This window comes from Brassica napus, chromosome C8 (assembly GCF_020379485.1).
Source record: "Brassica napus cultivar Da-Ae chromosome C8, Da-Ae, whole genome shotgun sequence".
Lineage (NCBI taxonomy): Eukaryota > Viridiplantae > Streptophyta > Magnoliopsida > Brassicales > Brassicaceae > Brassica > Brassica napus.
In genome coordinates, this window is record NC_063451.1 from 45,266,911 (window position 1) to 45,290,708 (window position 23,798).

The window sequence follows — 23,798 nt, forward strand, 5'->3', positions numbered from 1 at the left end:
TATCTTCTTTGCAGACTAAACTCTCTTCCCCTACAACCATATTTATAATTTCTTTTCACCGACCAACCACAACTTTTTCTAATACTTTACTCTGTTCGTTTATTGTAGTTTCTTGGAAGTTTATGTTTCAAATAATTAATTTAGACACAAATGTGTGACAAACGAAAACAGCTAGTTATGTTGACTTTTTGTACATTGGAATATTCTTGCAAAGTCTTCGAACATTATTTGTTCTTACAATCTAAGTTGCATTGTTGTAATCAAGGATTTCATTTTCTGGAAGCTCAGTTGTTGCAAACCCCATATTAACCCGACGATGATTCTCTCCCATTTGATGCTGTTAAAAACTATATGTTATGATATTATTTTAGATAAGATTGAGTCATTATCTCATTCATTATACTAGCATCAAGGCTATTCTTAATATAATTGGAGATATGATTGACTCTATCCATGTAGTATCCTATTTTGACTATCTAACTAAAGTAATATGATACTAGATGAAGGCATGCACCTTGTGTGTACCAATACATATATACCTAATAAATTTTGATTTTAATCTTAATTTTTATTTAAATCTAAACTATTCAATTAAATATAAATTTTAAGTTTATATTACAAATTATTTAATTCCAATATTTATATTGACCATTAATATATAAAGTTTTCTCTTTTGTTTCATCATTTGTTTATACAATCTAGATTTTAATCATTTTTTTTTTGCAACAGATTTTAATCATATACAATCTAGATTTTGGATTTAAAAAAATTCTAGTAATAAAAGATTATTATTTGGTAACTTGGATTTGAAATTAATGTGGATTGAAAAGAATCTCAATAGTATTACAAAGTATTAGAAACCGTCGCAATTCATAAAATATAAAAAAAAACAATAAACACAAGATTGAAATTTTGGAATACATGAAATATCCAATATTGTGCGTTTATTGAAAACTTATGTAAAATCAAAATTTTCTTAACACAATCATATAAATCACAAGATTTTCTCATAATATTAACAAAAGTCTAGACTCCAATAAGATAGACATAAACATATGTATGAATGAGAAACTAATATCAAAATCTCAGTTAACCAAAATTAATGCCAAGAAAAATCTCTGAATACAAAACATTGAAAAGAAAATTTCAAGAAACCTCTGCATCTTGTAAGTAGACTCACTTTGTCTTTGTCTTATATTTCTTGAGAAGACTGGAAGTTCTGAACTCAGCATCGTCTCTAATAAAGCTCCACCAGAGAACGGTCAGAGGAACCGTGGCAGCGTGCCAAATAGAGTGAGCATCGAAGTAGCCTTTATATGGAGGAAACTCATATATCTCCAAAAGCATAGCTAACCCTGTAGCTATCACAACCACCCACAGTTTCCAGTTAGAAGGATGTCTAGAGACAGCAGCCCATCTTGCCCATAGGAGAAGCTGAGCGACTCCCATGGCCACACACACAATCATGTTCCACCCTGTAAAACAACAATGTACTCACCAAGAACGTGAAAAAGAAAATCATATGGAATTGGTTTCATAAGAGTTTGCAGTGTACCATAGTCGAGCTTGTAGAAGTTAATATACAGTATGTGAGTGGTGACGAAAGCTAGCACTGGAGCAGATACCATGACTCTTGCAGCCTCGACCCGAACATCAAACGTTCTCAAGATGGATACAATGAGTGAGAATCCAATAACAGCTATTGCAGACGAGTAGTCCAACCTCTCGGTGATGTCAACATCCCTGAGAAAACCATAGAGACAGCTCACCAGAAGACTGTGGACGATAAAAAGTAATGTCTAGATGATTATTACCGAGTGTGGAAAACCGCACTCCAGAACCAAGAGTTCATTGACAAGAAACCGTAGATATGCCACAAACCAACGTACTCATAGTAAGCCGTCTTATCTTCTCTAAGAGGCAACTTATAGTATAGTGTGATAAAGAAAGAGATCCATCCGTGGAAATGCATCGCTAGGTTGAGAACAGAGAAAGCAACAGAAGCAGGCTCCTGAATCCCAAGGAGACGCTTGAAAGGCCATTTACCATGATACTTGAGTGGGGGTTGACCTAGAGTTTCGCGTTCTCTCTCTCTATTAACCATACAGTGGTAACGGCAATCACCTTGGCATCCCCACTTTTGCCATTGTAGACACAGAGGCTCTTGTGTGTACCATGGACCAGTGTTGGACGAAGAGTTGCACTGAGGAAAGCATAGTTGTCCGACGCAGCCGCTTATCTCGCATTCTCCAACACATGCCCTGATACAAATAATTGCCAGAACAAAGAGGCTAATCTTGAACATGAAGTGTAACAATAGATAAGCTCTGTAGGAATCCTAAGGAAGCTGAAAAAGACAAACCTGTAGTTTGGATCGGCATCGCCGAGACTAGAATACGAAACACTGAAGAGGCATGAAAGCAGTAGTAGTAGCAACAGAGCTTTCCAGTAACACAATGCCATCTGAGTAGGAAACTGCAGTTTATCAAATTTCAAAATAATTCGAACTCGAAAACATTTTCAGAGTCTCTTCGTTAAAGGATGAAACTTTCACTTTGTGTGACGAAAACCCAACAGTATCTCATGGTGCTACTTTATGATCTAATCATACACTTTCCAGATTCGATCAGGTTTATCGAAAATTTCATAAATTTTAAGCAAACTCAGAGCACAAAAGCCAGAGAAATATAGAGATGAGAAACGATTAGATAGAATCCAGAAGCAACAAAAGCCAGAAAAATAGCAGATCAGATGAACATACCTCTCCGAGTCCGTCAGAGAGTCTGGTCTTTGCAACAAAAGAGAGACGATAGATATCGAGGAGAAACAACAACAAAACAAAAACACGTGTTTTACTTTTCATTTTAACAAAACGACGCGTTTTGTCTAGGGGATGAAAAATAATATATTCTTTGAAACTAATATTGTATATCTTTACGTACAAAGTATAAACCACTAGATTCCAAACAATTTTATTTTCTTTCTGGAATTTATTTTATTTTATTTTATAATAAGTCGGACGTATACTACAATGGTGTACAATAGCAAGTAAAAGATTTTCTGATATTCATACGTCTTCCTGTGTTTTTGTTTTTATGCCTAGGATTAGACCATTAGTATACACACACGCATGGGGGTTCAAGCTTAAACTAATTATCCAATATTTGGATTTATTTCAATCTCATACTCCCTTTCTCTCTTCCTAAATATAAGATATTTAGTTAAAAACACACATATTAAAAAAAGTTAATTTTTGTCTGGAAAAAACATTAAAAATTTTTAAATAAATTGTTAAATATTATTGGTTACACAGTTTTTAATAAAGTAAAAGTTACCTAAAAAAATAAAAACATCTTAAATATTGAAACACTAAAATTCTTTACAACATGGTACATTAAAGAACAGAGGGAGCATCTCACAAGAGTTCCAAACAAGGTTTTGCATGGATGCAGTGAGACCAAGAAAAGTTACTTCACAAGCAACATTAAGCAATCAAAATTAATTATAATTTTCATTATTATAACACAAACTGTATTTACTTGCACTAACTCGCAACTAACAGCAGCATATATACAGCATATGAAAAGTCATATCAAAACGATATCATATGATTATAAAACCAATATATATTGATTCACCAAGAAGTAACAATCCTATACCCGACCGAAACAAGAAGAAAATAGATACGCAGTGTTGCTTCAACTTGCAAGAAACTATAGAGAAAATTATATGCATAGTATTCAATTCAGTATACAAACAAAACAGAAAAAAACACTTCAAAGTAAATGTACGTATAAAATACTTATTCAGAATTTCCAGAGGGCCATGGAAATCTTAAGCAATAGAGATATGATTTTTTGTCCAAACAAAGCAAATCTAATGACTTGTTACTTTTAGATTGGACAAGAGAAGATTTCATGTCTTAGTTTCTATTTTTCTCTATATAAACACACCCCCAGTTTATTCTTTAAAGCCTTCCTCTCTTCTTAATCATTTGCTTTCAAGTCTCAGAAACTCTTTCTTCTAAATGAGACAAAAGGGTCACAGACACGGAGAAGCAGTGTCACCTTGTGCCGGATGCAAGCTTCTTCGGAGAAAATGTGTGAAAAATTGCGTCTTTGCTCCATATTTTCCGGCTAAGGAGCCTTACAAGTTTGCCATTGTCCACAAGATCTTTGGTGCTAGTAATGTCAATAAGATGTTGCAGGTAAAATTTCACTTTTCTCTTTTGTTAATTAATTTTTGTTGCTGTTTTAATTTATGACCGGGAATATAGTTTTACGAATATGAAACATTATTGTATAAACATGTACATATAAACTGACCAAGGCTTATGGCTGGTGGTTCCTGGCTTGCTGCAATTGTTATGTGAGTTTAGGGCGCAATGGTTTAACACTATCTCTAATGGTTTACTCTATTTGTTTCTCTAAAATAGAGTAACTTTATAATAGAGTTAAATGTTGATCCAATGATAATCTATTTTAGAGTGAAAAATAGAGTGATGAATAAAAAATAAAAAAAATTATTCTATATATAGAATAAAAAAATAGGTTTACACTATTATAGAGTAGAAAATAGAGTATCATTGGAGTATTTTTACTCTAAACTCTATTTTAGAAGGGAAAATATAGTGGGGCTGGAGGTTCTAAATAGTGTCACCGAATAATTTAAATATTTTAGATTTAAGTTATTAAACCCTTCAATTTTGAAACTGTAGGAAGTCACTTTCTAGTTTTAAAAGGCAGTATCATGACATTTTTTTTTTTTTTTTGAACTTACATTATTGCTTCTTATTTGTTATCTTATGACTAGTTTATAACGCGGTGATTAATTTATGTGTATCTATAACCTCTTACTGTTAACATACAGATGTCATTTACGAAATCATTACAAACAAACAACACGCATAATGTGTTTCAAACAGATGTTTACTACATAATGACATCATGTAGTGCAAAATCATTTGATTCGTCATTAAACATTTCAAAAGAAAAACGCCATCGATGATTTTATCTGATCAAGAGAATCAAAACCCTAAAACAACATGTTTTCAATGTCTATTTCTGCATAATTTTACGATTTTGGTTATCAAAAAAACTTGTGGAAGTGTAACATCAGACAAGACCAAGTAAAATATTATTAATATCCTCAGTAAATCGATTTAACGATCGTAGGTGTTGTCGGAGAACCACCGGAGCGACGCCGTAAATTCGTTGGTGTACGAGGCCAACGCGAGGGTACAAGATCCTGTGTACGGATGTGTAGGAACAATTTCGTCATTACACAGACAACTCGAAACTCTCCAAACTCAGCTAGCTTTTGCTCAGGCCGAACTGGTTCATATGAAGACGCTCCACCATGTTGACACTAGATCGTCGCCGTATATGGCGAGTAGCATTACTTTCCCCGCGATCAAAGACTTCTCCAGTGACGACAACATGGCTTTTATGTACGATAATGGTGCCGGCGAGTCCCTTTGGTCGTGCTAGCTTTTCCCTGATCTATCCGTGCAATAGTTAAAAAGGGCAAAAAAATCAGATTATAGCCAACTAGTATCACGGATCAGTTAATTTTACTTTCCAATTTTTTTGATAAATAAAACTATAATGATTATCAACATTAAAAAATAAATTATTATTATTTAGTCACATATCTGCCTACATTTAAATGGTCTTTTCTTATACGATACTAAAGTTGTTGTTTCATTGTGTTTTAATCAAAATAAAATATTATATTAGTCACACACCAACATCTAAATTTAATAATTGCTGCATTCAGACAAAGACTTTGAGGACTTAAAATAATTATTATGATTTTTTTCATAAAATGATATATATATATATATATATATATATGTGATTTAATTTTCATAGAGCGTTAAGATATATAGGAACATGCAGAAATGTAGTTAAGGTATTATGATTGATCTATTTAATTTAATTTTTATTTTTGTAAATAATTCTCCTTAAAAATAAAAATCTCCTTAGATTTGATATAAAGAAAAATAAAAACAATGAAACTAAAAATATATTTAGACTATTCAATTTGTATATAATAGACTCGATATGCTCTATATTTCAAGAAGAAAAAAAAATTTATGTAACACTCAGACTAACACACAGATTTGTAAATACCAAGTTTCATCGCATTATTTATTAACCAATTGAATTTCTTTAAGCTACAAAAATAAAATATTTAAAAAAACATAAAAAGAGAATTAGAGAAGAACTAAGATACCACTTGTTTTCCGTTTATGGACGGTTCTTTTCTTGTATTCCATTTACTGCAGACAAAACTCATTTGTTTTGTTTTGGCTTTTCATTTGGTGGATTGTATGTTGATCTAATAATGCTTCGTTCTTGTCAACGCGAGTTTGTCTCGTCTTCTTCTCTCCTGTTTTTATTGGGTGTACACTTACAAAAACATTTTATTTCACTCTATGTCTCAGATTTTTCATATTTGGAAAAGGGAAATACAAAAATGATCAGTCTTTCTAATTAAGACAAACCTTGCATGCGAGCGAAGCTTGATATACAATCGGTAATGGAATTAAGTAGAGAACAAAAGTGAGAACAAAAGGGACTGAACAACAACAACAAAGAGAATATGAGATGATAACAATTCACCTTGGATAAAAAAACGTTGTGTGGATTTGAAAGAGAACATAGAATGACATTGCACAGATATAAATGATGGGTGGAGGACCGGAGGTAGTTATAAAAGATTGAGGTGAATGGTGATCGTGGAGGTGTGGGTAAGAAAAACCAATGTGGAGAGATTATTTGATTGAACGTGTATTACCTTTCACTTTTTTCTATTTTTATTTTTATTTCTAGTTTTATTATTTTAAACATTATTTTGTAATTTTCAAATATGAAATAAAATCCATGTGTCAAAGTACTATTAGCCAAGTGACTTGTGCTTTAGTATATAAAGGATTTATAGGCTACTAAATGAACGTAATAAGTATATATTTAAAAAAAAATTAGGTGCATGGAAGAGCTAGTAACAACTAAAGAAATAAGATAATAAACTTTATTTATGTGTTGAACAAAAACAAAAACAAAAACAAAAACTTTATCTATTATGTCTTCTTTTGAGGATTTTTTTTTCTTAACTAATGTTGGGTAAGTAAAAAGAAAAGACAGAGAGGCATATTAATGTAACATATATGATATAGACTACATAAGTTAATGTTTTACAAACTCATGATTTATAACTCTGAAAGAACAATATGCTACGCAAGTCTATAACTATGCTAATCTATACAATTTGAATACTATTATGTGATGATTTAAAGCAAATGCCACAAGGACCACGGTTTTTTACCTCTCGGTTTGCTTCTAAGCATTGAGTTCCTTGATGTTAGCTAAGAGGCATAATCGGCTCCTAAGAATGATAGATGACAAAGAAAATCAACAATTTGAAACTGTGGCTGATGTAAAACCGATACTAGTTAAGAAATAACAACGAAGAAAGACTCAGACTCACCTGGCTTGCCTGGCTTGCCTGACGAACTCCTTACCGTCCATCCAAGGTGTACGGTTCCTAGATGGAGAATTTGCAGCTGATGATTGCTGACTTGAAGGGTACCAGATTGTTGTCTTTGTGGTTTGGAGGGAAAATTGGCTACGTATCTTTTTCCTGTCTCTATTTTGAAGTCTTCTTGTCCCGATTTCAAATAAAAACTTTTAATTACTTCTACCTCCAAACCAGAGAAACTTTTGATTACTTATTGTAGACTCTATGGAAAATTATTATTTTTTATTTCTAAAACTAAAAAATAATGTAGTGAGGTTTTGGTCCTACATTACCAAACTACAAAATTGACAAATACTGCCTTGAGTTTGCATTTATTATGTGTTATTAAAATATTCCATATTGGTCTATTGGAAAATATATAAACATAAAAATCCTAGACACTGTTACTGCAATAGTTAAAGGCTTCGCATTTTCTTGTTACAAGTTGAGATGTCACATCTATGCAGTTGAGCGGAATCTCCTAACACGTGTATAAATACATACTAATTCCGTATCTACGTATGTCCAATTTCCTTAAATGTACAAAACTCGACCGGGTTTTTGCCGGTTTGCATTAAATATTTATACGGTTAAAATATAAAATCGGAGCCTACTTGTCAGATGGATCTATCTTGTCGTCTGGTAAAACTCACAATCATAAAGCCTACTAATCTCCTTTATTTCCTGGTAAGTGGTAACCAACCAAACCGGACTATATACTAATAAACCAAACCGATGAGACAACAAGTATCAGTTAATAAGGCAACCATTAACCGGGGTGCTTAACCTTAAAAAAAAAAAAATGGAAGCAGAGCGCTTAAACAAACGCAGTAAGCGCCGGTTGTTCTCACTATTCGCAGGCCCTACTGACACGTGGCGGCCCGCGATTGCTTCATTTTTAAATTTTTTATTTTTAATTAGACAAAAACCAAAAGAAAAAAAATTTAAGCAGGGTTAATCATGCCCTAACTTAATATAGCTGGGTAACTCAGGGAACCAAGTTTAGAAAAAATAAAAACTCAGGGAACCAGGGACTCTATAAATAATTAAATATAGTTTAAGGGTTCAAAAAACGGTTTAAGATTTTGTTGGTTTTCAAATTTTAGAAGATCGGTGTCCAACTATCCATATTAAAAACGGGTATAACCCGGTTTATCTAGCAGCTATTGTGTTGGCCTACAAGGCTTTTAGCATTCACTGCATGTCTGGACCAGAGTGGTTTCTTCGAGTATGTCTGTGTGCGTATACACAGATACACGTACACGCAATTACATACACACATGTGTAGTATATATACGCACATCTCGATGCAAAGAAAAAAACATCACCATCTTCTGATCAGTTTTCTTTTGCTACTCGAAATAGACCCAAAGAAAAATGTATTGTCTCCAAGTTGCAGCTTATCACTTGTTCTTCAACGCATCACGGTTGTGTTATCTTCTTGCTCTGCTTATCTTTGTTTTTCTCAGATTATTTGATATTTTCCATGATATATCAGTTGTTAATCACGTCGGCGACTCCGGAACGGCGGCGTTTCGGGCTATTACTGATACAAAAAAGCAAGTTCATGGAGAGTTGAATGTAACTTTCTCTGGTGTTTTCTTAGGATCTCTAATCCAAGATATTGCTACTTATGTTTAATGTTTTCTAGCTAATGTTTTTCCGAGGACATGTTTTCTCGTTATGTATTATTCATGCACTTGCATATATGTTTAACGATGAATTCCTAGTCTTGATCTCTATAGTTTATTATAACTTTAGTTTAATCCATTCTTTTATGAGTATAATTTTTCAGTTTGACTGCATGTTGTAGCGTAGTACTAGTAGCTATACCGTCTTCTATTAACTCAGATCAGGGCAGGGCATGGTTAACCTCGTTCTCTTAACCGGGGTTCTTAACTCATGATTTGACATTTTTTTTGTTTTTTTTACACTTTTCGGCTAAGAGACAGCTCTTATATCTTTTATTTAAGAGAGGGTTCTTAATTTTTCTTAGTTAAAATCTAAGAAAAACTAAAAATCCCAATTAAAAGACTGAAGTTAATCATGGTCTTAATTGCGTTAGTTTGAGGATGGAACATAGATTTAATTCGGTTTGATAGTGTCACTAAATACAGTATTCATATTGATTAGACTATGTACAATGGTTTCAACACCTTCATTGTCCATTTTTAACATTCCACATCATCTTCTTTCTCTTCAATATCATTTATTTAACACTCACTTCACTATAAACCTTTACAATGGTTTTGTTTTAGAAAATTCAACATCCTACCCCCATAATTTTTAATTTATATTTTTATTTTTATAACATACCAATTACATATTAATAATTAATTTAAAAACTAAAATAAAATAAAGTTTAATAATATTTATTTTAAATTATTATACTAAGCTTATTTTTAAACAATATCAAATCAATATTAATAAAAGTTTTACTAACAAAAAAGGTTAAAAAACTAAAATACTTGACTATAAGAAAAAATGATTTTTTCTGTATCCAAATGAAATGAAAGTGGTCTCTATTTATAGATAAGAAAATATCTTGAATTTTGATATAATTTTTATTATTTTTAAAAGAGTTTTATTATATAAAAAATATGTTTCAATTATTGGGTGAAGATAAAAATCAAAATCAATCTGTACAACCCATCAGTCCACTCACAACGCGACATGTGGTACTGTCGGTCCACAAATTTTTTTTTTAACTGTTGAAACTTTGCAACACATATCGAAACCACGTAGATTAACCTAATTTATCAACATATTCGTTGCAGGGGTTTCCAGCGTCGGAAACAAGTTTCGACCCCCATGGTGGGTGTTCTCAGTCCACTGGCCTCAGATACAATAATACTCCATACGTTACTGACAAATTAATGCCTAATAAAGCTAGCAAGCTTGGTCCTACATAGACCAGTTTTTGAAAATATGGTCAATTTTTTTTATATGTTCCCGAGAAACTAGCCGTAAACTTCGGATACATCAAAACTGTCGTAATCAGCAACATATTTACCACATTTTTGTTACTTGGTAACAATAATATTTTTAGTTTTGAATTTTAAAACTCAAATTTATATATCATCGTTTACTGTAAGCATAAGTAGCTGATACAATAAAAAATGAACACGGAAGTGACGTCTCCGTTCAAAAATATTGGGCCCTTGATCTTTACATAGGCCCAAAGTAAACTAAATTATTTCGGGCCCAACCGACAGGCCTCGCTGTTTATCAATCCTTTTTTTTTTGTTAATAAAGGCAGATTTTAAGATATTTGTCCCTTGTAAATAAAACTGTATGTTCGATTCAGTGTAAATAAAACTGTCCCTTCGATACGAGATTGCTCCATAATCCGTACGGAACTAAGAGCATGATTAACGCTAAAAGGTTCTTATTTATTTTTTTGTCTGATTTAAAAAAAAAAAAATACAAACAAACTAATCGTGGACTGCCACTTGTCAGTGAAATCCGCGAACGGTACAAAAACCCAAGCAAAGTCACCTCTTGCAGAAGAAGAAGAACTAGTTTTTATCAAAATCCGGGATCCAGCTCTTAAAAACCCACCAGGGTTAATTGTGGCCTAAGGAAAAAGGAGGACAGGCAGAGAGTTGGTGGGTAACACTCTGACTGTATGTATAAATGACCGTACAACCTAAACACACCTGCCACTCTTTAATGCCTTTAATGACATGTCATCTGAATTAAGTATTATATTACTCCCTCTGTTTCTAAAAGATTCATATTCTAGTTTTTTCACACATTTTAATAAAACACATTAAATTTGCATATTTTTTTGTGTTTATCTTCTTTCCACAATTTTAAGCCAATAAAAAATCAATTAGTGCAATTAAGATTTTTGAAGTTTGCAATTAGTTAATAAAACATGCATTAAAAATGTAAAAAATGAATCTTTTAAAAACAAAAATTTTCTTTAGAATATGTATATTTAAGGAACGGATAGAGTATTTGATTTAGTTTCCATTTCCCTCTTTCAATTGAACCCATCCACTAGAGAAATCGATTATTTTGTGCGTATGGACATATAAACAATATTGAAATAGTTGAAAAAAAAAACAATATACAAATAGTTGAAAATTCGTAAATGACAAATATACATAGCTACTAGGATCGTTAAACATGTCCTTTTAGTTTGTTTTGTTTTTTTTTGTATCGTTTAGTTAATGTAACATTTAATTAAAGAACAAAACAGGACGCAAAGGGACAAGAGTGTCGTGGACAACTTGTCTAGTGACTCCGAATTTGGATGTTGTTCTGCTTCATATATAAATGTTTGATTACGCCTCGATGATTTTATATGATTGTACCTATTTGAGTTTTTTTTCTTAAGAAGAAGTTGTATGTTTATACATGCGAATAACGTTTACCAGACAAGAATTGGTATTGTATATCTAGACGAACAATATGCGTATGAAATATTGAAATGTTCAGGAACATCAATGAATTTTGTCGGCCAAGCAAAATATAAAATAAAAATTATAAATAAAACAAAATGTTTAACAGGAAAATATCCTGAAAATTCAAATAATCGACAAAAACGAAGAGCTATTTTCTGGATCCAAATTTCAATTATGTACGAGTATTGTCTTTGACGTTTTGGTCTATTTGTAATAGTAGTATTTAAGAACGTTGAACATAAACTACCCGCGGAGATTTCGTCCAACCATCTTTAATCTATTCGCCGATTTACTTTTAAAACAAACAAAGCACCGAATTAAAAAAATACTTCATTAGTTATTACACTAAACCACCAACCTCATAAATGGAGGGTTCAAAACATTTCATATTTCTTTCAACTTTGACATGATGATGTAAGGAGAACTTGCTACTCATACTCAATTTTGATGTTCTAAATTTCAGTAGCTCAAATGTCTAATCTAATTAGTAGTATTAATATACATAACGACGTAATATTATTAATATGTTCAAAAGTGATAAGACTTTTTGTCATCTAAAACATAAGAGCATCTTTAATCCTAAGAATCCTCTTAATTTTTTTTTTTGATTTAAAAAAAAAAAATTAAAAACTAACCAATCGTGAATCGCCACGTGTTAGTGAAGCCCGCGAAAATGCAAAAACGAAGCTCTTAAAAAAGGAGTTTAGGAGTCAAATCTTAAATTTTTTGTGGGTCCCACCTCTTAAGAACCCTCCTAAGAGGTGGAGATGCTTTAACGGTTATGTGACAAATTTTATAAAAGCAAATATAAATATAGTTTTAAGAAGTAATTTTAACTATTCCACAAAAAACTACATCAAGTCAAAACCTACTTTATATAATAATGAACGAATCAATTTATATTACTTTGGAAATCTTTCTTTAATTTTTTTTTATTAATATATAGAAGTTCTATCATTTGAACAGTAAATTTTGTAAAAGCATTAACCAGTTATTTAGTTAAATGGTAGACCAAAAAAAAAATTCACAAAAATAACATTTTATATCATACTAGCAACAGACACAGTAAACCAATAACATTCTTTTTAAGTTTCCATAACAAGTAATAATGGTTACTCTCTTGACTTTGTATGGTTTTAATGTTTATATAGTTTCAGTTTTACCAATCTTTCTATTTATATGATTTGATTTTGAGGTAGTGTTTATCAAAAGAAGATATTCTAAATTTATAACAAAATTAATAAAATACTAATGCTACAAATTATAGTTCTAATAGTTCTAAAGGCTTAACCTTAGAACTATTATCCCTAAAACATAACTATCCGGCTTATCTTTGATTAAGAGTATGTGTGAAGCTTTAAAATGTAAATGAATTAATAGTATCAGTAAACAAAACATAATATTAATAGTACTTCTTCCATTTCAAATTGATACATGTTTTAGTTTTTTTCACACAGATTAATAAAACATATTAAATTTCAATATTAAATACATAACTTTACGTGATTATCTATTTCCTACAATTTTAAACTAATAAAAATTTAGAAAATGCAATTAATTTTCTTGAAGTTTACAATTAGTTATTATTGATAAAAATGCATCGAAAATACAAAAAAATGTATTCTCTCTGTTTCATAATAAATGTTATTTTAATTTTTTTTTTCTTATTACACAAAAAATTTCACTTTGCAAGTCCAAATAATTAATTGTAAACTGCATTGATTTTATAAATAATTTTATTTATCTCAAATATTATTGGTCAGGAATGTGTAATTAATGATAACTTACATATATTTTAGCATTTTCTTAATCTGTGTAAAAAATGTCAAAATGATACTTATTTAAAAACGGAAGAAGTATCATTTTGAAACCATTATTTTCCGAGAATATGTATATTTTTGAAAATGAGGGAGCATTATATCTGCAAGTTAAATTTCATGGGTTGTACCTGGCAAGTACTGCCTACGTACTCTCACCATGATGCTTTCGTCATCATCTTTCCATGTCTTTTCTCTCTATATATAATCTCTCTTTTCTAGTTTTCTATCACTCTCTCTCTCTCTGGTTTTGAACTTTATCGCTCTTCAAACCGTCGGAGAAAACAATAAAAATGAAACATCTAATCCGCCGCCTCTCTCGCGTCGCCGACTTAGCCTCCGAATTCTCCATCCGCCGATCCACCTCCTCCTCCTCCTTACGCATCCGCCGCGGTCATCATCGTCCCCACATGCAACCGCCTTGGTCGATTTGTCAGGCGAGACGAGTCCACACCGTCCCCGCCGGTCACGTACCCGTATACGTCGGCGAAGAGATGGAGAGGTTCGTGGTGAGCGCTGAGCTTCTGAACCATCCGGTCTTCGTGGGACTGCTCAACAGATCCGCTCAGGAGTACGGCTACGCTCAGAAAGGAGTCCTCCACATCCCCTGCCACGTCATCGTTTTCGAGCGCGTGGTGGAAACGCTCCAGTCGGGTTACAACGAGCCCGGGGTGATGCAGGAGCTCGTCGCGTCGTTGATCTCAAGCGATGAGCTGATACTTGGAACTACTGAGTAGCTCTGATAAGAATCCAAACAGCAATCTCTGTTTTTCCTCAGATTATGTAAATATATATACAAGTTTTTTATTTATTTTCTTCTAGTGTTGTCAACATCTGTCTTAGCTGTGATCGAGAAACTGAATTTTCGATATAACCGAACCGAGACTGAAACTGCAGAAATAAAAGTAATGAAAAAAAACAAAAAGAGAAGACCAAAGAAACGTGGGTTCCGATACGTTTCACGTACCGTTTGGTTTCACGTACCGTTTGGTTTAACAAACTCAATTACTAAATTGCACGTTTCGGGTTATATATAAGTCTCATAAGTGTATAACCTTTACCAAGAAAACGTAAGAGTTCATGCATTTATGAAATTCGACGGTAAACTTGGAATCTGAAATCTTGAATTCAACTTTGTATCAAACAAATTAGGTAGGAACATTCAACTCTTAAAGGTTTGGTCTAGTGAGTAAGCTTGCATATTTTTTTGTATTTTCGAAAATCTGTTAATAAAGTATAGACGAAAAATAATATTGCGACACCATAGTATGTCGTTTTTAAATTGTACATGCAGGTTGTACCTCCGAGGACACACGACAAGAAGAAAGAGTAGAAACAACAGGTGTTTCTTTTGTAACAGAAAAGTATATAAATGCTTTTTGGATGTTTTATGTAATTCGTAGTGTTTTGCTATCGGAATTTATATTCATGTATGGAAAAATATTTAGAAAAGTCGTTGGAAATAAAATAATACCAGAAGTAAAAAAGTCAAATCAAACCTCGTATAAACAACTAGAGCAATAAAAACAGAGTTTAGAAAGCATCCTTAGATTTTTATTACATGGATCCGAATTGCACGGTATGTGACATTTTCTACTTTTTTGGGTATTGTGTGGTGTTGGGCTATTTGCCGGAAAATTGAGATGTATACTTTTCATTTTTGATATCCATAAATCAGCTAGATTTCATTGACGTGTCAATCAACAATTGGTTATAAGGTAGATTGAGTTGGCAAATTGGAAAAACTGTTTTTTAGAGCAAAAAAATAGTAACTATGTCCATTTATACTAATCTATATTTTGTGTCATATTTTCCTATAATACCCTTTAATATTTATGAAAATAATTTTAATAAATAGATTTTCAAACAAAAAAAATTTGGAAAAATAGTAACATTTGTTAAAATACCTATATGAACTTAACGGTATATTTTCCAGTTATAAAAAAGTTAAAATTATAAATTTCAGATTATGTTCTAAAAAAGTAGAAATGACATTCTACGAAGTAGAAAACGAAATCTACTTTTTTCATTGAATCTACAATGTTTAGAATACGTGATCTACGTAAATAGAAGTATTCTACAAATATGTAGAATACACATTCCGCGCTTAACCTACCATTCTAAAATTCTTAGAAATCGAAATCTACACATTAATCTTATTCTAAAACATGTAGAAACCGACTTCTACAGATTTACTAAAAATCTAAAACATGCAGAAATCAAATTCTAAACATTACTATAATTCTAAAAAATTGTAGAAACTGATTTCTACATATTAGTTGTATTCTACGGATAAGAAATCAGTTCCTAAAAATATGGAAACAAAATATTTGAGAATATTCACTTTTATATTTAAAAAAAAATCGATTTCTAAAAAAAAAAAAACGAAAAATGAACAAAAAAAAGCGACAAAAAAACCTTGGCAACTTTCTTCGCCGTCTTCTATATTCCATTGATTGTTCACAAAATTTTCACAACATATATCTATTAATAACAAATATCACAGCTCAGTTAAATAATGTCTCTTAATACTTTATCAATAACCAATGTCAAAGAATTAGCATTCTCACTGTATTAATTTCAATTTTATGGTGTTTTAATTTTTTTTTATAAAAACAAAACCTAAAATTCCTAAATCTATCCCAAAAATATGATTTAAGCCATGATTGTGTACAAAATCTTCTCTAATCATCACCTTAACACATGATTGAAGCCTAAACATCCTAACTAACTCAAAAAATTTACCTTTTACCTTTCTATTATCAAACTCTAAAAAGAAGTGGAGATAGAGTTCCATACCTTTGCAGAACGAACTAAAGAGTGATAGATTCGTAAAAAGCTCACGAAATCGTATGGGTTAGGCCAAATAATCGTCCAAATCAGAGTGAAATTGAGTGAGTTAGGGTTAATGAACTTGGGTGAGAATTTGATTTTGTCTCCCTTTATTCGTGAATGGGGAATTATGGGTTTCATCCCAGAGAAATCGAGTTTAAAGAGTTGAAATCATGCTTGGTCGGTTCAAATCAAGTGGGAATCAATCCGGATATAATCATACAAAACCAAAAAAATCGATTTGGGATTCTTTCCTCGGCACGGGATCGATCGATCTATTCTTACAGATCGGTCGATCTGTGTAAATCGACTTTCGCCGATCGAGTGAAATGGACCAGGTCGATCAGTATATATTTCACGTTTTTTTTTGTTCTGAATAATGATCGGGATCGATCGATCCACTATAACTTGTAAAGTGGGATCGATCGATCCCCCTTGTCGAACTCAATATATATTTTTTTTAAAAAATTACAATTATAAGGGCATTACTGCCATTTTGAAAAAAATTAGTCTAATAGGACATAAAATAGTATAAATTAGGCTAAAGGGACATAGTTACCATTTTTTTTTCTGAAAAAACAAATTTCCCTGGCAAATTTTACTGCACATGTGTTGCTTTATTTCGTATGATGATTGGGAAATTTAAGTAAGAGTTAACTAGTTCGCATAAAGTATAAAATATATAAATTACACCCACTAAAATACTCAGAGTAACAATTTATTGCACACGTGTTGCTTTATTTCTTATAACAATTACTAGATCCTGATCCGCACGCCAGCGTAGATTTGAATTTTTGGTTTTTGGTTATTTATTTAACAAAATAATGTATTTGTAATATTTGATGTATTATATTCACCAAGTAAATAATTTTTTTAGCATCTTAAACCATCTATTTACGATGAATATTCGATATCATATAAAAAATTGAACAAATAGACGTAATTAGAGAATTGTAGACGATATATAAAAACAACGGTTATTAATGTAAAATATGAAGAAATATTATATCATAACTTAGTATGGCATAAAAGATTATAAATTAGTTATACATGTTTAAAGAAAATAAAATGATTTTTAAAATTTTATGAAAAATTTAACATATAAAAAAAGGCGATGAATTAGTCATCAAATTGTAAATAATTTCATAATTTTATTAATAATAAATTATTTATATTCTTTGTTTTTCGTCAAGATAATTATTAAATGTCCATAACATTAATATGTTAAAATGCCATATTATGAAAGCCCATGTTGTAACCGTTTTTTTCCGGGAAGTATAACAAAAAAAATTACATTTAACTCTTCGTTTTGTTTAAGTTCGTGTCGGTAAAAGATTAAAAAAATCTCTCTATCTTTTTCAATGTTCAATTTGAAGCTTATTATGCGGAAATCATACGCAAATATAGGCAATTGGTTGGAATCTCTATATCTTTATATTCTTATAAATTTTAAATTTATTGTTTTCTCTTCTGCAAGCAAATCAATTATCGAAGTAATAGATCAATTGGTTGGAATCAAATCTATTCTTATAATTAGTGTAATTATAGTTACAGTTTCTATATTTTATAGGTACATTAAAGATACGATATTGAAGATATTTTGTTTTGATTAATAGAAGATATTGGATTTTGAGTTTGTATTTATTGATTTGTTTTTTTATAAAGCTTAGAAAATCAATGGGATGATTGGTTGGTTGATAAATTCTATAAAAAAAACGAAAACTATAGGTGGTTTGAATATTGTACATCGATCGATGCATGATGTAAGTTGACTATATAAAACTTGAACATGATCATTTCAAACTAAAGTATAGGTAGGTTATATGCATTTGTTATATTGTAGTTAATCTATTTTAAATATTACATAAGTCAAGTGATTCACGTTTTCGTAAAAATAAAATTCAAGTTCATTATTAGGCCGTACTCGTACGTAATAAGCTACGTTAAATATGATGTATTTTTAGGTTCATTTAATGACATTAAGTTTAAATTTGATTAAGGAAAACTCATTAATTTACTGGAAAATAGTAGCATTAAAATATATAGGTTTATTTAATGACGTTAAGTTTGAATTTGATTAAGGAAAACTCATTAATTTAACTGGAAAAGACAAGCATTAAAATATGTAATTTAATTTAATCCTCAGTGGCATGGAAGTGTAAATAAGTTAGAAAACTTATAGGTATTTTTTAATGGGTACTTCTCTTTTAATAATAGAGACATCAACTATTGTACGAATACTCAAGAGTAATAATTTATACTACTAGGAGCTTCTATATATCATTTTAATATATGGGTGTATGAACCACCAGCAAGGTTACAACAGTGGAGAAGTTAAAACCCCTTTGACAGATAACAACAGATTGAAGACACATAAATAAATATAAGCTGAGGGACTTTTTCAGTAGAACACACACAGAAAAAAGCAACGTGTTGGGCTTGGGGCGAGATAATCCTAAATTTTAGATGGGCCACAATTGCTTTGTAAGCTAATGTCAGAGATATATAAAAAAGAGTCGTCATGTCAACTAAATTCAGAATGCTTCTCGACATTATGCCTGAGTATTGTGTATGAAAAAGGTGAACAATGCCTTTGATGTGGAAACAAATTTGATAATAGGGATTTTGCCCGAATGTGGCTAACAAGAAAGTTATTCTAAGTTTCCATCTTTAGAAACATAAATATGTAACTAGTGAACTTTCACATATGATGCGAAAGAAACCTGTTGTAATAATAAAACGAGTGTCCCTGATCTATATAGCAGTGTTTGAGGCTTAAAGCTGAGCCACCATTGACATAGCTGGATGCCTATGTTTGCTATTGCAAGTTATTTGAACTTAGACAACGGCCAAGTAGCATCCGAGTTTGACAAAGGCAGCAGATGAATTATATAGCATCCTTAATCTTTGAGTAATTTATTTGATAATCATTCCCTTAAACAAGCATTCCCTTTTTGAGACGGTACTAGGTCAAACTAACTGATAACTTTCAAGACATTTATAAAGCGGATCTCATATATATTAATTGAGGAGCATTACAACATTTTTTTGTAGCCACATGTCATCATTAGAATTTTTTAGAATCATTAGAAAAATAGGTTGGTCCATAAAAATATATAATAAGCTTTTTATAAACTATAAATACATTATTAATGTGTTTCATTATTTTTTTAAATAAAATTACAAAATTGCCTAATATGACTAAAATATATATGACAATTAATGATTTTGAATAATAAAAATTTGATAAAATAAGTGTATTATATATTATATTTGTTTAATTTTAAACTATTAAAATAAATTAAACAACCATATAATAAAATTTTGGATTTTTCTGTATATGTTATATTTTAAAATTTTAAAAACGAGTATAAATTACTAAAACTGTTAAAAGTCTAACATATAAATTTTGTGATCCATGGTTTAAAAATTTTGTTATGACATGATACAAATGATTACAAAATCATATAAGTTGAAAGTCTCATTTAATAAGTATTAAGATTAAAAAATATATAAATATATATATATATATAACATTTTAAATTAAATTATATGCAATATAAAAATACATACATATTTTAATTTTGAAATTTACTTTGAACAATTTTTTTTTGATAAATACTTTTGAAAAAATTATTGACAACTTAATTTTTTAAAATATTATAAATTACTTAAACTATTAATCCCACAATAAAATTTTTGTTATCAATAATTTAAAGTTTTGCTATAACATATACAAATGATCAGAAAAACATACGAGTAGAAAGCATTATTTAATAAATATTAATATTAAAATATATTATATATATGTTTATCATTCAAATTTAATTATATACCATATTAAATAGAAAAAAATATTTTTTGGATCAATAAAATTTATTTATATATTAGCACCAATTTAATTATATAAGTAATTGTTACTGACTTTTTAATTATTTAATATATATTTATTATTTCATAATATGTTAAAAACATATAATACATAAAATAACTTTTATATATTATGTTTATCCCGTGCAAGGCGCGAATATTATGTTAAAGATTATGCCTTCAAGTTGAGGAAATTGGGATAGTTAATTAAGTAAAATCATATTCTTTTCAATTCTCCTAAGAGGAAGGCTGCTATTTACTTGGATAAATAACAATGTTGTGGCGCTCAAACCAAAAGTTTAAAAATGCCAAGAATGACCATAAGCTCATCATATGTAGTGAATGTCCCTGCACACTTGTTGTGATGAGTGTCGGTTTCTCTCACTTTATGCTGAACTAATGAACTCTTCTTTCTTTTCTTTTAGGTTGGTGTGCGCGGCTTCGAGAACATTCCATGGCGCAAGATATTGGAATTTGGTGGGATTTGTTTCACGACGAACGGATTTCAAGCGACCTCAAGGACAAGTGGTTATACTAAATCACTATGTTGTCTGAATGAGAAATTCCAGTAGCTTTTAGACCTTAAACGATCAGTAGATAGGAAACAAGTCTTTTCCTTAAGGATACAACAATAAAATAACTGAACAACAATGTTGTAAAGACTAAAGAGACTAGTTGACAACTTGGTATTTAATTTATGAGAAGTCAGTATCTAATTAATCAAAAAGAACTGCTTATTTGGTTTAGATATTGCTGTGATCTAGTGTTTCAAAAAAATGTTGCTGGCTCAATAAATACATTGGAGTTTTTAATAATTTGATAAAGACAAATACTAACCAAAACGTATAAACAGTAGCGGTCCTGGCAAAAAGCAGTGGAAGCATCAGTTTCCGGCCGCTAATAACATATAGATAATCTTCGGCCATTTTGTAAATGTTCTAAGTAGCTCAGATGGTTAAACTAGCTGATACACTAATCAAGGTAGTGGGTTTGAATACCAATGACAGTCTTTACTTTTACTGAGCTTTCAGTGCATATTTCTTTTGGGTTTTTTAAGGCCGGGCCTGCATATAAACACCGTATTCCGTCAGGAATGTGTTAAATGAAATAGTTATTATACGAGATATTTAATTACTTTACGTCCATAATCTACTTTATGGATACATTTATTTTCAGAATGACTATTTCTCACAGACTTCTCCAATGTAATGAAGATAACTTAAAATTTTTGAAAACGACTCTCGTCACAAATAAAAACGGAATGAAATAAATGTATTTATATGGTATGTGACTGGGTGTGCATGCATGAACATGCATCGTTTACCTGTGGAATGAAGCAAAATAAGGTCAGCGAAACTTTAATGACTCGTCGTTCCACTTAAATTCGCATTTATTCGTCAGTTACGCCTACAGTAAACGCGTCATACTCCACTTAACTTCTTCATTCGAAACAAAATACACCAATTAAAAAGTAGAAATGGTACGGAGTATTAATTAAATATCGTAAATCATATGGTTTCCTTAATTATTAATCCAGCACCAAAATGTGTACTTGAGAGATTTAAATAATCGGTTGCGATGAACTAAAAGAAGTAAACAAATACATCTTCAACTAACTTCGAACTAATACATGACTTTAGGTCATTCCTTTGACAAAATTAAACACTTAATTTAATAACTTTTATGTTTATTAAAGATGCGGAATAAGCAGGAGTAGAGTTATGCAACAAAAATTATCATAATATGAGTGCAGCTAGATTAAATATAATCAAAACATATTGGCCAACTAATCGATTTAACATTTTGGCACCTCTTCAGAGTGACTTTAAACAAGATCAACAAAGCAATTTTACTAACACCCATTATTTTCAATTAAACCCCTGATTTACCTATGATTTACAGAACTTGAACCTACGATATCAAAATATCAAATAGATATGTTGAGATCAATTTTAGTCTTATTCATGGTTGCCAAAGGAACAAACGAGTTACACCTAGGGCACTTCGGATTGTTCTTCATCACCAATACATACGATAAGCACACTGGAGATCCAACCGCCACCGGAGACGACGCTTCTGCGATAAGATCGCAAACGCCGTCTTCTGGCGATTTGCGTTTCTTTATCATCTCGGATGAATCTTTCCCCACCCTCTCCAGAGCTGACTTCACCTTGTCGAGTGTGCAAACACTCTGGAAACTCGAACTCGAGGATGGTAAAGAGAGAGAAGAAGAAGAAGGTGGTGATGAAGAAGGGACTAGCTTCAGTTCAAGACTTGTGTCGTCGAAGAGACTTAACAATGGTCTCGCCGGAGGCTTACTCGAAACCGGTGGATCATTTAAATCTTGAAACCTTGGAACAGTTTGGTTGGATTGGTCTGAATGACGGAGACGAGAAGAGGAGCTCGTTGAGTTGCATTGTTGAAGATACACTTTCCCTGACTGTCATAAAAAACCATTAAATATCAGATTGATTGTTACAATTTACAAACAACTACAACATTTAATGTTTTAATTTTCCACACATCTATTTGAAACGTTCAGAGAGCATTTTTTTTCAAAATTTTCTTTAGAAAAAAATAAAAACAAATTATAGAGAAAGCAAAGCAACGAACCTTCAAGTCGAGACGCTTTTCCCAGCCGTTGGGGACTTTCAGGTCAAGATCAAGCTCCAGAGCATGATCGTCTCCTCCACAACCGGCGCTTCCGAGGAGATCACGAGTAACAAGCGCCACCGATGATCCCGGTCCTGAGGAATCCTTTACCGTCATCCGATCGTCGTTGTACCTACCTAGTATCCGTACGATATAGCTTACGTCAGCAGTCATAGCAGAAAGCAGAGAGAGAGAGAGAGAGAGAGATAGTTATGGGGACTGTTAGGCAGAGAGAGTTATATAGATGGAGACAACATCTAAGACGAAGGACGAAAGAGTCTCCAGTTAACGTGGCCAGTTTAGCAAATTTAAAGCCTATCACTTTCTTTCATTTATTATTAGAAAATAATAAAACTACTTAATTAGTATGGTGGTGTAAGTTATGATTTTATTAGCATGACAATTTATTGACGTTATGCAAATAATTCTTGTTTTGTTTTCACCGTGAAAGATTCAACTTCATGTGTAATTAAGAACTTGGAGATTCGAAAGTGTTCGGGGTAGAAAAAGTGCTTCTCTCTTCTTCGTTCTCTCTCTAAGATCATTCACGAAGAAGAGATCGAGATAAAACTCCTTTGATTGTCGCCAGTCTCTTTTGGCGACTCTGCTTCTGATATACTCGGTCAGTTTGACGAGTATAGCCGGCTTTTGCTTCCGGTGGCTTGCGGTCTCTTCAACGGAGCTGTCCGGCTTT

The 23,798-nt window shown here is 31.5% G+C and overlaps 5 protein-coding genes across 5 annotated transcripts; 3 read left to right on the forward strand and 2 right to left on the reverse strand.

Moving 5' to 3' along the window:
• Positions 1 to 990: 990 nt before the first annotated feature.
• Positions 991 to 2,884, reverse strand: LOC106411845 (post-GPI attachment to proteins factor 3-like). Its single transcript, XM_013852688.3, has 5 exons — positions 2,762 to 2,884; positions 2,363 to 2,463; positions 1,815 to 2,261; positions 1,556 to 1,743; positions 991 to 1,475 (listed from the first exon to the last, which is right to left on the reverse strand). Exons 1-5 carry the CDS (start codon positions 2,861 to 2,863, stop codon positions 1,177 to 1,179), a joined length of 1,137 nt encoding a protein of 378 aa, XP_013708142.2. The 5' UTR covers positions 2,864 to 2,884; the 3' UTR covers positions 991 to 1,176.
• Positions 2,885 to 3,355: 471 nt separating this feature from the next.
• LOC106414606 (LOB domain-containing protein 3-like) lies at positions 3,356 to 5,489 on the forward strand. The gene is made up of 2 exons (XM_013855232.3): positions 3,356 to 4,207; positions 5,175 to 5,489. Exons 1-2 carry the CDS (start codon positions 4,028 to 4,030, stop codon positions 5,487 to 5,489), a joined length of 495 nt encoding a protein of 164 aa, XP_013710686.1. The 5' UTR covers positions 3,356 to 4,027.
• A 3,318-nt stretch (positions 5,490 to 8,807) lies between these two features.
• Positions 8,808 to 9,259, forward strand: LOC111209094. Its single transcript, XM_022708876.2, has one exon. The coding sequence runs from the start codon at positions 8,899 to 8,901 to the stop codon at positions 9,160 to 9,162; it is 264 nt and encodes an 87-aa protein (XP_022564597.1). The 5' UTR covers positions 8,808 to 8,898; the 3' UTR covers positions 9,163 to 9,259.
• Positions 9,260 to 13,789: 4,530 nt separating this feature from the next.
• Positions 13,790 to 14,565, forward strand: LOC106414004 (auxin-responsive protein SAUR41-like). Its single transcript, XM_013854719.3, has one exon. The coding sequence runs from the start codon at positions 14,044 to 14,046 to the stop codon at positions 14,485 to 14,487; it is 444 nt and encodes a 147-aa protein (XP_013710173.1). The 5' UTR covers positions 13,790 to 14,043; the 3' UTR covers positions 14,488 to 14,565.
• Positions 14,566 to 22,118: 7,553 nt separating this feature from the next.
• LOC106413877 lies at positions 22,119 to 23,405 on the reverse strand. The gene is made up of 2 exons (XM_013854613.3): positions 23,066 to 23,405; positions 22,119 to 22,892 (listed from the first exon to the last, which is right to left on the reverse strand). Exons 1-2 carry the CDS (start codon positions 23,276 to 23,278, stop codon positions 22,380 to 22,382), a joined length of 726 nt encoding a protein of 241 aa, XP_013710067.1. The 5' UTR covers positions 23,279 to 23,405; the 3' UTR covers positions 22,119 to 22,379.
• Positions 23,406 to 23,798: the final 393 nt, after the last annotated feature.